The 16,851-nt window shown below is 47.7% G+C and overlaps 1 protein-coding gene across 3 annotated transcripts in view; it reads right to left on the reverse strand.

Annotated features, from left to right (window-relative positions):
- The window catches only part of PAX5 (paired box 5), a 130,158-nt gene that overhangs the window by 97,057 nt on the left and 16,250 nt on the right, over positions 1-16,851 (reverse strand). For 2 of the 3 annotated variants that reach the window (XM_058864675.1, XM_058864676.1), the window contains exons 4-5: positions 16,766-16,830; positions 14,612-14,740 (exon numbers count right to left, since the gene is read on the reverse strand). In XM_058864675.1, the coding sequence (XP_058720658.1) occupies positions 14,612-14,740; positions 16,766-16,830 (194 nt within the window). The remainder of the gene's footprint in view (positions 1-14,611; positions 14,741-16,765; positions 16,831-16,851) is intronic. The other variant, XM_058864677.1, reaches the window with a different exon arrangement.

The raw sequence follows: 16,851 nt of genomic DNA on the forward strand, positions 1-16,851 counted from the left end.
CCCTTGGCAATGTTGATTATTGACTGGTTCATTCAGTTCCTGATGGAGATAGCATGATTGCCTGGGATGTAGCTTGCAGGTTTCTAAACTGAAGGCTCCAGAATCAATTTTGTGGTAACTGGTTAGATGTGACCAGCTTACAAACTCAGCATGGGTGTCAGGAAGCAAATCCAAGTAGCACCATTACTTTTTCTTAAATATCAGGGCAAGGAAAGGCTCCTGGTTGATCAAGTCACAGGACAGAACAGAGATTAACGATTTTGACTTGTTTTCATCTCCAAGGTGACAAAGAGGTACACAGCATGTCATGACTGGTGGTGCAAAATGATGATGAAACTCACAGCTTGCACAGGAAGATCTACCACTCCTGAGGTGAGGCCAGTGCCAACAGCTTCTGCTGGGTGAGGCTGGCTTGGCTGGAGATCACCGCTTCCTCCTCTGTCTCAGAGGTGCACTCGTCATGGTGGCTGTGTGCTAAAGGCAGCCCCAGCCTATGCCAGCTTCACTCAGGGTCTGCCCAGAGAGGGTCAGGACAGAGACTATGAGCTTCTTGGAAAGCTTGCCAAGGACTTGTCCTTGGTGGCCAGAGGCTTCTGCCCTAGTGGTGACGAGGGAACTACACATGGATACTCCACTGCCAAACCAATTTTCCACTTCTCTGAGTAGGGAAGTAGCCCCAGTTTCACCCTCTGGAGTCAAATCATCAACTCAACAGCTCCATTTTCATCCATGACATCCTAAGAGAAAGCATTCTTGGGAATTTGCTGCAGCTGTGACAAGCTGTGACCTGGAAATATGACTCAGCATTCAGAAACAGGACCAAGAGGTTCCAGAGGTTTAGGCTGATTTGACACACCAGGCACTAACTTCTTGTGGAACCATGATAGATTCCAGTATCCCCACATTCTGACATCCTTTAAAGTAAACTGACCCCATGAAGTGCTGTGGTGGTCAAACCACCAGGTACCAAATTGTGCTGCAACAAGTAACATGTAGGTGTAAGAGAAGGAAAACAGGTAAACATCAGGAATAGTTACACAAATTTAAAGCTCAATGACACACACCTAAACTGTTCCAAAATAATCTTCCTTGGATTCAGGCATGCCTATAATTATGTTCCTCCCATCTCTGAGCCCTCATAACAGTTCTGGGCCACTCCCCATTGCCATCCAAGGCCATGATAGATGGGGACTGTTCTTTGTCCCCTGACTGGTGCTAGGCAGAAAAAGACAGGTTCTGCTCTACCAAAAAACCTCTCTTTTCCAGAAATGCCAGCTCCTGTGTCCTCCTGCCTGGCAGAAAATCAGTGTGAGAATGGGGAGAGGATGGCTAGGTGCTCTTTCCCAAGGAAGCAACTGGAAACCCAAGGAATCAGAACAGAAAAAGACTGCTGCATGACTATTTCTTATTAGTTGATGTACAGAAAAAAAGTCAGGCACTGTCAAGCATGAAATCTTATTGGGACAATAGAGATGGAATTGCCACTGCTGACAGCAATGTTTACAAGGGCATGATGTGTCGATGCTGCACAGCATGAAACCAGCAGCCCCGTCTAGCTCTGTGAATTGTAACAAGAGGTAAAATATCCCATTTGGGACAGATAGGAATTGTACCACCAAAAATAACCTCTCAGGTGTAAAACCCATTACAGGTGGATGGAAGGAAATGCAGAGGAGCCCAGTTGGCACAGCAGGAGGCTCCTGAGCTCTCTCCAGCCAAAGCACATAGCAAGCATGGTCCCTGAGAGATGATTTGACAGTGGGTTTGAGGGCTTCCCTTCACCTCCAGCCAAGAAAAGGTGGAATAAAGGGAGCAGGAATGTGCTCCTCACACCATAGGCTCTGACATCCAGCCAGAAGGTATTGTCTAAGTGTTCTCAGGCAACATGTAAGATATTGTGCCGTCTGCCTGCCTTCAGGCACTCTGAATGCTGTTATCAGACTGCTGAGAAACCAGTACCACTTCTGAAAGGTCTGAGTTTTTTAAAAGCCTCCACCACCAAATCTGTCTAACTCAAAGGAATGTATACAGGGCATTCTAGCAGCTGAGTCCAACAAGCCTTGAAACCACTAATTTTGAGACCTTCGAAAGAATAGTCTGACTGGCAAATGTCCCAGGGCCAGACGAAAATTGTATTGCAGGGAAAGTGAACACAGAAGGAGTATCCTGACTGCAAAATTCAACAGCAATTGTTCAGAATTGTAAGGGGGGAGGCTGAAGCATGTTTAGCCAATATAAGACATTCTGGTGTCTTCACCTGAAATGCTCAGCCACCAGGAAGCCTTTGACGTGCACACTTGTGCATCACCTGCTCACAGCTGCTCCCTTAGGGTTGTGCCTTCTCTCTCTCATGAAGCACTGAAATGCAAAAAGAGGATATGTATCCTGGCCATTAGATGCAGCAGCGTGAGGGTGAGCAGTGCCTGCTCCAGCAGAGCTATGTGACAGCTCATCAGGCAAAACCCAACACAGCAGCAGCTACTGCAGCATCAAAGGGAAATGAGACTCTGCTGTGTGAGATGGCCACCACTCAACTAAAGCTGTTCTTACAGATGCTTCCCTGCTGTAAGTTTGCATTCTTCACATTTTGTCAACTAAATGTTGATGTGACTCACATAAAGCACTTGAAAGAAGCACCTTGTGATGCCGTGATTCCCACAAGAGCAGCATACTATAGACCTTGTCCTGCTCTGCTAATCAGCATTTCTGAAGTTCTGGTCTAGGGAAGGTGTCCCTGCCCACGGCAGGGGGGTCAGACTAGATGGCCCTTAAAGGTCCCTTCCAAACTCAACCATTCTGCCATTCTATGATTCTGGGTCCTGTGAGGGAGATCTTTTCCCCGCCTCTGTGCCATTTTGCAAGATGTCAGAGAACCTGTCATAATGATAGGGCTTCAGGAAGTTTCTGAACAAGTTAAGCGCTGATGGTAGATGCACACCCATACTTAGTCTGTGACCAAAAAAAATCTGAGAGCAGCTGATGCACTCTACAGATGTTTCACTGCAGCCAGGACCCCATTACAGAGCTACAGGGAAGCAGTTTTATGAAGAGTGTCCATGTGATCAGAAAACCATCACATTTCAGTGATGTTGGTACCTGACAGAATTCCAATGCCCTGACCTCCCCTGTAGACAACTCTTTTGCCATGCTCAAATCAGCCAGATCAGTGCCCAGCTGATAGGAGATTTTAACTGGCTTTCCTTTCAATACAAGACATCTCAGCCAAGAATCCTTGTTTCCTAACTTCCACCTGTAATATGGATCTGCAGGAGCAAAGGAAAATCGGTCTCCAGCTAGAGCTATAACCTTACAGGAATTAGCATAGGTATATGTTGGCTACAAATATCTCTTAGCTTTCAGAAGACCAATTGCTCTTCCCATCTCTGAAGTCATGGGCACCATCATGTGGACAGTCACTGCCCCAGAAGCAACAACACACAAGAACAAGGAAGAAGTTGTGGAGGACCTCCCTAGCTAAGGCTCATGAAGAAAATGGAGACAGCAAAGGCTGTGGCTCTGAAACTAACTCCAAGCTCCAGCAAGGTTGCTCCAGCATGATAGGTAGAGTGCAGTGGCATGGCTGCACTCCTGTCATGATAGAGGAGCTGGAGTGCAGAGGAACATACCTCAGACCAGCTGGGCAGGCTACCCAGAAGTACACACAAAACAGAAAAGGTCTAGCTGAATATCTAATTGAATACCAGGTGTAGATGAAGGTTCCTGCCCATGGCAGGAGGCAGGAGCTAGATGGCTTCCGAGGGTCCTTCCCACTCAAACCATTCTGTGATTCTGTGATTGTACGGATATGAAACGGGGAAACGAGCTGCAATCAGTCTTGTTGTGGAAGTTCAGCAAAATACCAGTGCAATACTTCATCTATCAGATCATAGGTCTTAGTGGGGCAGGTAGGGATGCCTGTCTCTAGATTTTCCCAGTCAGGACTTCTTTTTCCATCTGTAAAGTCTCCCCAAGTAAAAAAAAAAAAAAAATGAATAAAAAGAGGGATTTGGCTTTTTGCAGCACATCAGGATGCACCTAAAATACAGCTTTTGGTGTTTGCTGATGATGGCTGCTGCTGCTCTGCCTGAGCTGCTGGATGTCTAGCACCCCAGAGAGCCTCTGGGCAGGCACAGGCTGCCTGTGCCCCGGGAGGTGCCTGCCCTGCACACACCTGAGCACCAGGGGCTGAGGGCACATTCCCGTGCCCTGCACATGCTGGACACTCCTAAGCCAGTGAATGTCTGCTGAGAAGCATATCCTCCCTCCTGTAGCTCCATGGCAGAGCAAGCCCTGACCCAAGGTTTGTGCTTCAGCACAAGACTCAGCAGGGAAACCCCACCTTTTGAAAGCACTACAGCTCTCTCTGAGCTCTACCATATCCTCATCACTGTGCCATGAAATATTTGTAAAGGGGTTCTTCTCAAGTTCTGGCACATCCAGGAGATACAGCCAGCCTGCAGATATGAATCCAATTCTCCTGCAGACTCGGTATGACCAGCTATTTATATAATTAGCTAAAAACCACACAAAGTGCAAAATGCAGTCTGATGCAAATGACCCCCAATGGGACTATTCTGCAAATACCAGGAGAAGGCAAAATGGGCAGTATTCAATCAATACTGCACAACCACCTCCAGCAATGGAAAGCTCTCAATGCAAAGAACACACACAAAGGACATGGCACACAAAAACGGAACTGCAGAGATCCGCCAGTCTCAGGACAACTCCATTTTCTGTGTCTCACTGCTTTTACTCTGTCTGCTCATAGGGAACTTCACAATCGGCAACAACAGCAATTACAGCTTACAATATTAACTCCAGAGCTTCCCAAAGCACCAACAGAAAGTGGTTTTCCACTATCATTCAGGATTTCAGGAGGCTCTCATTTCAGCCAAGGAAATAATTCTGATTTTAAAATCCAAGTTGGCTTGAACCAATTGCGACAGTGGCAGATTGCAGACCTTACATGATAATCCTGGTACTAGGGCTGCACTTTGTGCAGCCATGGGGAAGGCAGCTGACCTGATGTTACCTGCAGAACGGTTTACTTCTTCCCTAGGGGCAGGAGCACACCTGGGGGGGGTAGGGAGACCCTGGCCTAGCCATACCCTCACCCTGGTGGTCACCCCACCATACAGATGGAACAAGCCAATGGAAAACCCATTACTGCTTCTGAGACACACAGAAAGCCTGACACAGAAATACATAACACTTGGGGAGCTCCTGATACCACAGAGTTGCCAAATCATTTACTTAATACCTTGGTGTTGGACCTTTTGTGCAGGAATATAACCCCTACCTCTTTCCCACCACCTGTGACTGGCCAAATCCCTCTTCCAGGGTAAATGAGACTGAGCCACTGCAGCTCCCCTAAGCTCCCCTCATCTCAAACATGTTTGAAATTCAAGCATTTGTTTTAACAGTGAACATGTATGCTGACCCAAGAGATAATGATATACAAACAGGGAAAAAGAGGAAAATCTGGCACCACATATCATGATATGAAGTGTGTTACCATCCTCTCACAAAAACACCTTGTTCAAGAGCAGCATGTGAAGAAAAATAACCACCAAAAAGCCAAACAATCATTTCGTTATTCAGAACTCCCAAATATCACTGTCATAATTTAAAAGCTAGAATACTAATTGATAAAGTTTCTGATTAATATAATTTATCCATTGTAAGGCAATTTTTTCACCTCTCTCTGTATATACACGTATGCGATAAATGCATTACAGACACATACATGCTCTGTACAGGCACATAGGTACATACTTGTATTGTGACTGTACCTCAGCATTTCCTCCTCTCTGGATTCTATATCTTGATAAATCAGAATTATTCATCTTTCTCATAACTTTTATACTTATTTTATATTAGCATTTATAGAAAACATCCATCAAAACTGACAAGTCCTGCTTTTCCACATAATTGCTTCTTCTTTCAACAATGCATTCCTACAAAAGAATCCTGGCCAGTCCCAGTATCGGCACCACCAGAATGATCTGACAAGTCACCTACCCCTAAACAGAATTTCAGCTAAATCTGTATGAAGAGGTTGTTCCTTGAAAAGTATCTAGCAGTCGACAGCTCCTGATGAGAACAGCTGGAGCTTCAGCAGGGCTGTAAGGAGTGGTGGAAGTCTGGGCTTTTCATTAACATAGCTCTGAGAAAACCCCTGCTCCACTGAAGCTGGTGGCAAACTGGCAGGGCTTCACCTCAGAGCCAGAGGAGAGCTCTCTAGAAAACAGGGGCCCTGGGGACCGCATTAGGAGAAAAGTGACAAACGTGCTTGATGTGCACACAAGACAGCTGGTAACCTGCCTGCTCAGAAAGGGCAGCTGCGCTGGCAGGGAGCTTTCCTGCGCTGAGCTGAGAACAGGTGAGCGTCGCTGATGGCCAGGGCAGAGCCAGTCCATCCCTCAAATCCCTCAGACATGAGGCATGGGGACATCCTCATCTGGGAACAGCTGCTCACCAGGCACTGCCATCCACCTGGCCATGGCCATGTCCACAGGGGTCCCACAGAGGTCATGAGCTGGCAGTAGAAGCCCAGAGCACAGGAATGCAGGCAAACCCCCGTGTCCAGCACACCAGCAGCTTTGGGCATCACAAGGAAGTGGGGATTTCACTGACAGTGAGAAATGTGGGATGCTCCACTGCCTGACAGAACCGAAGATTGCTCAAGGAAGATCTCAGTCCACAGACTCTATCACATGGCTAGGCTGAGCTTTGTCTTACCCTCCCTAGAATAATGTCCTGCCTGAGCACAACTCAGGCAACGACCTTGCTCTCAAGCATCAGAACAGCTCCATTTGGAGGCTGAAATGGCTTTTTGCTTCATTTGTATGAATTTACACATGCAGAACTTTCTCAGAAACTGAGACTACATTATTTTAATGCTGCTGTAGTGAGGATCTGAGCTAACCTATATTTATTCTTTTTTCCCTAGAATTTCATAAGGAATGAAATTTCAGAGAGAAATCCTGTGCCAGCTGAGTTGTTCCTCTTAATGTGTGGGATGGCTGGATCAGCAACGAGCCCACAGATGCAGGGTGATTCTTGGAACACTCAAGGATTTAGTTCTTACACCCAGGGGCAGTCAAACTCCTCCTCCTGCAGACATCCACAACCATCTACATGTGCTGTCATTGCTGGTGTCAACACATCATCCATGAGTCACATCATCGCTGCTGGTATCAATTCACCAGCACAGCCAGAGCCTGCTGCCACATCAGCACACTCAGGATAGACCATGAGGCATGTACACAAAAGGCAAATGCAAAAACTGAAAGAAAACTCCAAGTGTTCTCAGAAATTGCATCCAAGAACTCAAAAATGAGCTTCCAATGCAATGTTAAAAAACTAAATAAAACCTCCACCAAAAGTAGATCACTTTGGATATAGCACAGATGAAGCCATCATTGCAATGTAATAGCAAAGCCCACATCAAACTCTATTTATAATTATGTCAGTGTCTGTGTAATGAGGGAAAACCATCTCTTCTGCAGAGATAAAACAATGATGGGACAAATAGCTTAACCCACTGTGTAACCCAGGGAATGGAACCCTGAATGCTAAGGACAATCTACATCAGCAGGAGAAATTCAGATCAGTAGTTGCTGACCCTGCAAAGCCTCATGCCCTTCAAAAGCTTAATCTTATTGTAATCACTGGACTCATTCTTTGGGGTAAAAAAGCTCCAGTAAGTGCTGGTGAAGTGGGACCAGAAGTCACTAAACTCTAGCACTTCCTCAGTACTCTGGAGGGGGTTTCTTTCTCTTTCACCTCTGTGTGGGCTTAGGCGTCTCCACTTGTTTAACCTGATTGCTCTCAGTACAGATTGAGTTTTCTGATTTTCATGCATTTTCCCACTGCCTCCTTTTAGCTACTGATGATTCAGCAGTGGGATTTTTGCATTCCAGGTGCTCCAAACAGGCGTTTCCCAGCAGTGCCATAGAGCCAGGAGGCATGGTCAGTCCCCTTCCCATTCACTCAGGGAAGTTTCTCTGTGTGTCCCTTTCTACTCACCACTGCCCAGACAGACACTTAAGTCTTTTGACATAATAAACTTGAAGTTTCTATTGGCAGGTGATTTTTTTTCTCTCCATAACCTCTTGCTTTTTTCCCCTCACTGTTTTTCTGCTTTTGACTGTTTCCCTTGCAGCTGAGATTCCCAAAGGGTTTGGTTTTTTGCACACCACTTGCATGGTGCAGAAGACCCCAAGAAAGTGCTAGAGAGGATACCATCAATCCCTAACACCATCAGGCTGTGGTCACTGTCTGAAGTGAGCCAAGTAATAAGGACTTATGTCAACACTGGACCTCATCAGTGGTTAATTTATGTGCTGAACTCCATCACCTGTTGGCTGCAACATGTGTTTTTCTCCTGCTGATGCTGAGAGTGTGGGCAGGCAGTACAAACACCTCTGTGGTTTCTGTCTCCATCCATACTCCTAGGCAAGCACTATGACCCCTCATTCAGCAGGTCCTCCCTGATGAGGATGCTCCAGCACCCCAAGTCAAAAGTGCCTAAACCAACTCAAGAAACCACGAAGAATTAATATTGGGTGGATAGAGAGCCCAACCCTTCTCAGGAGGGGACAGGACTTTTTCACCAGAGCAGATGCTCACTAGAGGGATAAGCAGGACACTGAGAGCACACACAGAGCCAGCACTGACTGCCAGGAAGAGGAGCAGTGGACAGAGGAGTCCCACATTCTGGCCCTCAGAGACCAAAAATTCTGGTATTTGATGGAGCAGTATTTCTATTACCAGACTACCTACAGTAAGATCTACTTTACCTTTATGAAAATTTGGAAAGCCATAGCTGGAAAGAGACATTTACACACTTGTGATTAACTTCATGGCTGGCAGGCCTCTCCTTATAGCCCAGGGCCCTTCAGGGAGCTACAGGCTGGCACAGAAGCTCTCACCACCCAGGGCTTTGCCAGAGCTCAGTGCTCAGTGATGCACAGAGCTCAGTGATGAGGTGGGAGCTCTCTGCTGTCGCAGACAGGACGCTGGGACCAAGAGGGCAGAACAGACATATGTTTGTCTCCACCATAAGGAGGCAGAGCAGTGGAATGCCCCTAGACACTGTCCATCTGCCACACATACGCACTGCAAGTCATGGCACTGCTTCAGACAGGCACAGAGACGTGGACAGTGCACCTGATTGTTCTGGGAAAAGCTTAGCACCAGCTGTGGTTCCAGTGTTCAACTTTTAAAAAAGTACACTTCAGATAAAAGCAGAAAAAATACTTTACAAGCCTTTCCAGCCCCACTCCTCCCCACTGGGTTAATTTCCAGCAGCCTTCTAGAGCTGATACCTTGGCATTTTGTCCCTTGACAAGAGATGACAGAAGAACCTGGTAGCACTTAGTCCATATTAGGCTCCCTTTGGAGGCCATTGACCCTCTCATGCAGTCTCCAAGACATTTGTGCCCACGGCCCTTCAAACCTCTGCCTAGATGTAAGTGTAGTTTCTTATTTCTGTCCCTCTGTGGAAACATAGCTCATGGACCTGTTATGCAGAAAAGACACAAAATGCTGAGTGACAAAAGACTCACTCATGCTGAGTGGTCTGCCTCTCTGTCCCCAGATGTGGCATTGACTTGGCGAGCTCTTGTCCACCTTTGTCACTGCCAAGCTGTGATCTCCAAGATCTCCAGATGATCTCCACAGTGGCCATGGTGCTGGTGTCATTGGAAACATCCCTGTCCTTCCGTGGACAGGTCAGCACTTGCTTGGACACTCAGACATGCCTTACCCTGGGCATCCCTTCATGAAAACATAGTGACTGTAAAATGGGATGGTTCTATAAGACATTGGATGGCACCCACCATTGTGTGCAATCCTTCTCATTTCCTTCTCATTTCTAGTAGTGTTCTGGCCCCTGTTGGAGCCTTATTCTCTCAAACAGAAGGCTGTGACCTAAACACCTGGGAACACAACATATCTGTGATTAAAGGCATTTCTCAGAGTTCAGCTGAGAAAAGAAAGCACCAGCACCGACATCAGCACACCAGATGCTGACAGCAATATTGGATTATAGATGGTGACAATCAAAACAAAACAAAACAACCGTGGTATGAGTAGAAGTTTCCTGCCACCCTGCTTTCAATTCCCCAAACTCCTCCACTGCTTAGAAGCAGTGAAGTCTCTGTTAAGATTGAATTTGAGATATGATCTCTGCAGCTCTTTGATGCACATATCTAAATCTGGCTAATCTCTCCTGCAGTACAGAGGGGCAGGTGGGGAGCAGACGCATCCTGGGTGGCACTGAGTTGGGGATGTCCTGCTGAATTTGGGCAGATCTGGCCACAGACAGTTTGTGATCACGTACTTTTGGTTGCACAGAGGCTTTTGCTCAAATCAGCTGTATCTGCAAAAGGGAAGCACAAAGGCCAAGTGATCCAGCACAGCCCGTGTCCTTGTGAGGAACCAGATTACCCTCCATGCCAGCATGGCTGCGCCTGGGCTGAGCAGTGACATGATGCCCCTCTGTGCCAACCCCTGCATTAGCAGACACCAGCTGAAGGAGTGCCAGCTTGCACACTCTAACATTGTGGCAGGGCAGTGATAACCCTAGAGTGAGGTTTTGGTTTTGTGTTTCTCTTCTTCCAGGAGTGGGACTTTGGTGATCCCTGTGGGTCCCTTTCAGCTCAGGATATTCTATGATTTTAGCTATAGCAGGATGGGCCACATGACATTTGTGGCCATTGACAGTCTCCATTTTAATAACATACAAGTAATGTTTGGGACACAACAGACATCCTGAACTTCCTCAGAAACTACTGTATGCAAACAGATTTCAGACTGACGTAGCTGCTGTTGATGTTCACCTGCTGCTCCTATTACCTGTTAGCACTGAAGATTTCTGCACATTTCTGTGTCAGAAGTGAAGGCACAGCCATACGTCTGGAAGGTCAGGCACTCACACCCCAACACAACCTGCAGCAATTGCTGCAAAAAGGCATTATTCCCCTCTGGGGAAATAGTGTTTTGCATAAAGCAAGGAGGAGCCACAAGAATGGAGATTCTTGGAATGCTCATTCACAAGAATGGAGTCTTCCAATTCTGCTCATAAACACACCAGCAGCCAGTCTCATCTCTCTGCAAGAATACAGAAACAAGATTCTTCCTCCAGCCCCAGGCCAGCCCTGGCAGTATCCACAGCTGCAGCAGAGGATAAACAGCAGCGGCCTGCACTGAAGGCAGGATTTTTGTACAGACATGCCTAGACTGAGCAGCCCAAGCCCTCTACAGACCAGCAAGCAGAGGGCTCCCCACAAGGTGCAAAAGAGCTACACCCAGGATGTAGGTGCCAGTGCCACCCCCCACACACTCCCCTTGCTCTATGAACACTCTTGGAAAGGACCAGCAGGCACAACATGATTCCCCAAGAGCACAGGTCTGGGCTCTTTGAGATGTCAGGGTCCTTGGGTGGAGGGATGTCGCTCTCCCATTGAGACAGCCCCACCTCACAAGATCCAGGTGAGAAGCACATCCCATGCCTCAGGCCTGCAGCTTGCTCAGCTGGCACAAACACAGCAGTTGTTGCTCTTACACTTGGCCATAAGCCCTTCTGATGTCTCTTCCACATGTGCACAGCTCTGCAGGATGGAGACAAGGGCTAGCAAAGAGAGGAGTGAAGGGAGAAGGAGGGTTGGGCTCTGCCTGGCCATGCACTGGCCCTTCTTCCCCCATCATCCTCAGAGAATCCTCCAGAGCATTTATGGCCCAGCAACCTCCTTTTTCCCCAAAACATGTCTGGCCCCAGTCTCTTATACAAAATTGTCCTTTTCCCTCTTCTTAGTGCTCGACAGGGATCGTTTAACCCCACTTCAGAAAGCTTTGACTTTCAGAGAGGAGATGCTCAACACTTCCCAAAATATGTGAGGTGTCCATCATGACATCACCATTACTCCCCCAGTCAGCTGCTGCTGGTGCACTGAAACCAGCCCCTACACATATGCTGGCTGTCAGATTTGGAGCATCCCACTTGCTCTGACCTGGGGTCTTGCTGCCCTAAACCAGACCCCGTTTAGAGCAGGCACCCCATCATGGTCACTCTGCATTGCTGTCGCCCACCTGCACCTCTACAATCTTTCCCTGAGATGCAGGGCTGGACAAACTTGCTGCCACTGCACCTGAGGAGGCAATTTGCAAGCAGAACAGCAAGGTGGCTGCTCAGCATCCTCCACTGCTGGAGGTTGCAGCAGCTGCCTGCGTCTCTCTGCCTCATTACAGGACAGCCTGCTCCTCATGTCAGTCTCCAGTAGCATGTTCTTTAACCAAAAGTGAAAGCAACTGATCCCCCACGAAGGCACATCTGCTTCAAGTCCATATTACAACAGGGGAAAAAATGACACCTTCAGCCACATAAACCAATAAAGACTGTCTGATTTGGTTTGCCCCTGTTGCTACCCAGCAAGCTCCCCACTGGGTTAAATACTGGTGACATCTGCTAATAAAATGTCAAGAGTGAGTAGAACAAAACTGATTAATGAATTATATCAAGTGCTCAGTGCAGCTGGAAGGACAAGTCCATCCCACCTTGCCCCCAGGCCTAGGGCAAGCAGGACACCTGGACAGCACTGCACAGCCAATGGTTCCAGGAAATGTGTGCAGCAGGCACTCACCTTCCAGCAGCTACAGGCAAAGGACATAATGCAAGGGTTTCTCTGTGGAGAGAGCCTTTCCAAAATCAGGAAATGGTTAAATTAGCTCCGCTGCTTGTGCATCATGGTACAGGCCAAAATTAGGTGACATACTCCTGCTCTTTATATCAGAGGAACACATAGTAGATACAGAGCCTTGGGACACCTCCTCGGGCACAATGCACCCACCCACACCTATCCAGACCTTGTAGTAAGCAGGATAGGGAGGGTGTTATGGATGCTCTTAGGAATCCCCCCAACAGACAAAGGAATTGGAGTACCTGACTGCCTCTCCAAACCTGCAGCCCTGAGCCTGTTACAAAAGCAGTTGAAACAGCCTGCTGAGGACAGCATTATTGTCCAGCTTAGGAGCTCAAACCCCATGACTCATCCTGCCAAACTGATGGGGGTTGCTTTAGCAATCACATGCTCATTTCTGAATGCGAACTGGAAAAGGCTGAGAAGGTTCTCAGCTCTACTTCCGGAACTGCTTTTGCTTTTCAAGGAAACGCTTAATCTTCTTCTCTGCAGTTAAAGCAAAGTCTGCTCACTGGCACCCAAAAAAAGGCTCTGTGGCATAGGAGACATCTAATGTAAATAGAGACAGCCTGTCCCCTGATCTGGCTGATAAAATACAAAACTTCCATCCTATCTGCTTTAATGCATATATTTAAATACGCATTTATAACCTAGATTTGGAAAAATATCAGGTATACAGTCACAGAGTTAAGTAACAATGGTATATTTAACAAGAGCCTGAGCACAAGGAGTTTTATACTTCCACCATCAAATTTGTTCCCATGTGGCTGAAATTGGCTTCCCAACCTCTTGCAGTTTCTCTCCCAATTCAGTAAATCTAGGTCTATTCTGCAACCTGATCATGTGTTTCTACTAAAGGATGCACATGACCCTGTTCACACAGCTCAGGCATCAGGCTGCTGATTTTAGCTGTGTTTCCCCAGGGGATGTGGGGCAGATTGTGGGGGGGTGCCACTACGGCTTCAGCCTACCCACCCACCACCGCCTTCATCCAGGAGGGTTTGGGCAGCAAGGGATGGGGGGGCAGTGCAGGGATCTGGACCTGCACTGTTTGCAGGGCACTGCTGGACCTGCATCAGCAGCAGGAGCTTAGGAACAAGGATGCTCCTCAGCAAGAGGCAGGAGGCTGATTCAGCAGGAAGGACAGGCACCCCTCCTCCACCTGCCCTCTGTGTCCTCAACTGAAAAAGCCCCACCACAGTTCCAGTGTCCCCCCTGCTACACAACTTGTGTCCACAACCATGACCTCAGCTTCTCTCTGTAGGTTCTTCCAAAATGAAAAAAAATGCTCTAAATGAAAGGTATTTTAAAAATACACTAACACAGCATTTCTCCTCTTTTACCTTCCACTCTATCTTAGGTGCCTTTCTCTCCAAAACATTGTTTTCAGTAGGATGCAGAACAAAACAGGACCCTGTGGATCTGAGGAGCAGATCAACAATATCCACCCCCAACAACCAGACTGCTTACTTCCACCCTCCAAGACTAACAAATGTCCCTGGTGAAGAAAGTCCTGAGAGAAGCAGCACAGCAGATGTCTGTGCAGTTAATTTTCTGTACTTTGCAGATATTTCCTATTTCAGGTGGCCACAGAGTCCACACAATTGTGTCTCTTCCCCCATTCATGGGCAGGAGGGAAAAGGTCCACAGTGTGGAGGAAGGCATGGATCAAAACTGACACACTGCCATAGCTTTCTGAAACACCTGGACAAGACCCTGCTCCTGGCCACTGGGTCACTGGCTTGTCTGTGACCTTGGCAAAGACCTGCTGAAATAGAACCAGTCTGCACTGGAGGGGATGCCCCGAGCTCCATCACATCAAAAACACCCAGCATCTGCCCCAGCCCTGACCCACCCCTCTGGCTGGGCAGCCAGACACTCCCCTCCCAGAAAACATCTCCTGCTACCTTCATCCCGCTTGCGCTTGTTGCTCTCAGTGCCAGGGGATGCAATTCCCAGGATCCCACTGATGGAGTAGGACGAGCCAGCAGAGTCGGTGGTTACAGAGGACACCTGGGTGACTGATCCCGTGGAGGCTGCAAGGCAAGGACAGGCAGTCAGTTGCAGGACAACATATACACCAGCTTACCCAAAAGCCACTGGCCCCATGGCATGAAGGAGGTGGGCTGGGGCTCAGCTGGCCATTGTGGCCCCTCCAGCTCAGGAGGAGCCCCCGGCCATGCCCAGTCCAATCCAGCACCATGCCACAGCAGCCCAGTGCAGGGGGTGGGAGCAGAGGCATGGTCAGCCCTTGCCCCCCTCTCAAGGGGCTGGGTCTGCGTGCTGAGGGACAGGAGATGCTTTTCTGTAGCAGTCAGACAATCCCCTCTCACACAAGGCTTGGTGGAAAAGCTCATGGCTTGGGACAGCAGAGGCCCTCCAGTGACACAGCAGCCCATGTCACCAGCAAGGTGGACAGAGCCTGCTGAGAACACAGTCATGCAGAGAGAGGAGCTTCCACAAGAGGGTACCCAGGACAGGAACCTCCTGAGAGCAGAGCAACCTGCACTTGCTGTACTAGCTGTGCTGTCTGCATCCTATTAGACCATGCCACTAGCCTCTGGCCAGTGGAGACCTTGCACAGCTGGGGTTGCCCACGGATGGATGGCTGAAAGACCCTGAAGTTGTCTGAAATATGATCTAAATCCATTTTGCTTTGGAAGAGCCCTCCAAAAAGGGTACTGTTTGTGTCCAGCAAGGACAGTCACCCATCAACAGCGTACACCAGTCTAGATGTGTCAGATTGCACAGCAAACACTGTCCTTATGATGATGTCCTTATGATGTCCTTATGGGTGTCCAAGGCTTCATGGAAACAGGCAGAGGAGGGAGCACTATTATCACCTCCATCAGCTTACAGGCTGGGCCTGTCCCACCACATCCCTACATCCTAGAAATCACCACATAGACCCCAAGGACAGGATGGGGTGTCCTCCTGATACACTCAGGAGGATGTATCCTCCAGATATACTTTGGGACCACACCAAAGACCCCCCAGACACGACTCACATGGAGCAAACCCATGTCAGGAATCCCTGCTTTCTCTATCAACTCCAAGCCCTCAGAAAAGATTTTTCTTCCTGTTCTTGACTTTTTCAAGAAGAGCCAGCACTTAAGCCACCACAGTGAGATAAAGAAAGGTTGTTTCCCCAAGGTTGTTTTGGCATTTTCTGGAGAGAAAGGCTGAGGATGCAGGGTCTACAGCATGACTCCTCTGACAGGCTGAGAAAGTGCAGGCAGCTCTGCACCTCCACTCCCTTTCTCCCAGTACCAGCACAGACTCACCAAGAGAGAAGCAGCAAGAATTTCACCCTATCACAGGTGACAGTATAAAGGCAGAGAGAAACTAGGGCACCCCACCACCTCCTGTGAAGCAAGGGCTGACCAGTGCCTTGACAGATTTCATGGAACAGGGACAAAAAGACTAAGCCCCTCCACCCCTGCTGCATTGCAGCACAGAAGCATCCAACATCCTCAGAGAGACACTGTCAGCTGGGAGAAGGGTTGAGCGTGTCTCAGCAGCCTGGGGGTCTCCTCTGGGTCACCCTCCATCAACATTACCTCCCTCAGGTTGCAGCATCACTGTTCTGTGGCTAAATTAAAAGTTTCAGAAAGTTTTGCTACCTCTTCACTCAAGACTGCAAGTGCACAAAGAACTATGGAAGGGATGGTTGATAGATGGAAAAAACACATTCAAAACTACTTACTGACTAATGATGCAGAAAATGTTATGAATAAGTATCCCTTTCTTGATTTATTACTTTAATTATCTGACATTCTATAGACCCCTATTAGTGGGGTTTTTTTGGTTTAGATTTCAATTTTCTGTCTCATGGTGAAAGCTATTTATCATAATAATCAGTAAAATTCAAAACCTTTTAGCAGTATTTATAAAATTCATTTACTATGTTCAGCCCTTGGAGAATGACAAAGAAGGCACATTAGCACGTGTGCTGAAGTGTTTTATGCAGAATTATCTGTCCATAAGAATGATTAAAAGTTCTTCAGAATACTTGTAATCCATTATTTTTTTTAATGTATTTTAAAAAAACTTTTCCTTACCTATGCTGTGACTGGAAGCTGGGACCTGCTGATTGGGTGGCTGCTGCACCTTGGTCCGGATGATCCTGTGAGTAATGGACAAAAAT

The sequence above is a fragment of the Poecile atricapillus genome, chromosome Z, assembly GCF_030490865.1.
Source record: "Poecile atricapillus isolate bPoeAtr1 chromosome Z, bPoeAtr1.hap1, whole genome shotgun sequence".
Lineage (NCBI taxonomy): Eukaryota > Metazoa > Chordata > Aves > Passeriformes > Paridae > Poecile > Poecile atricapillus.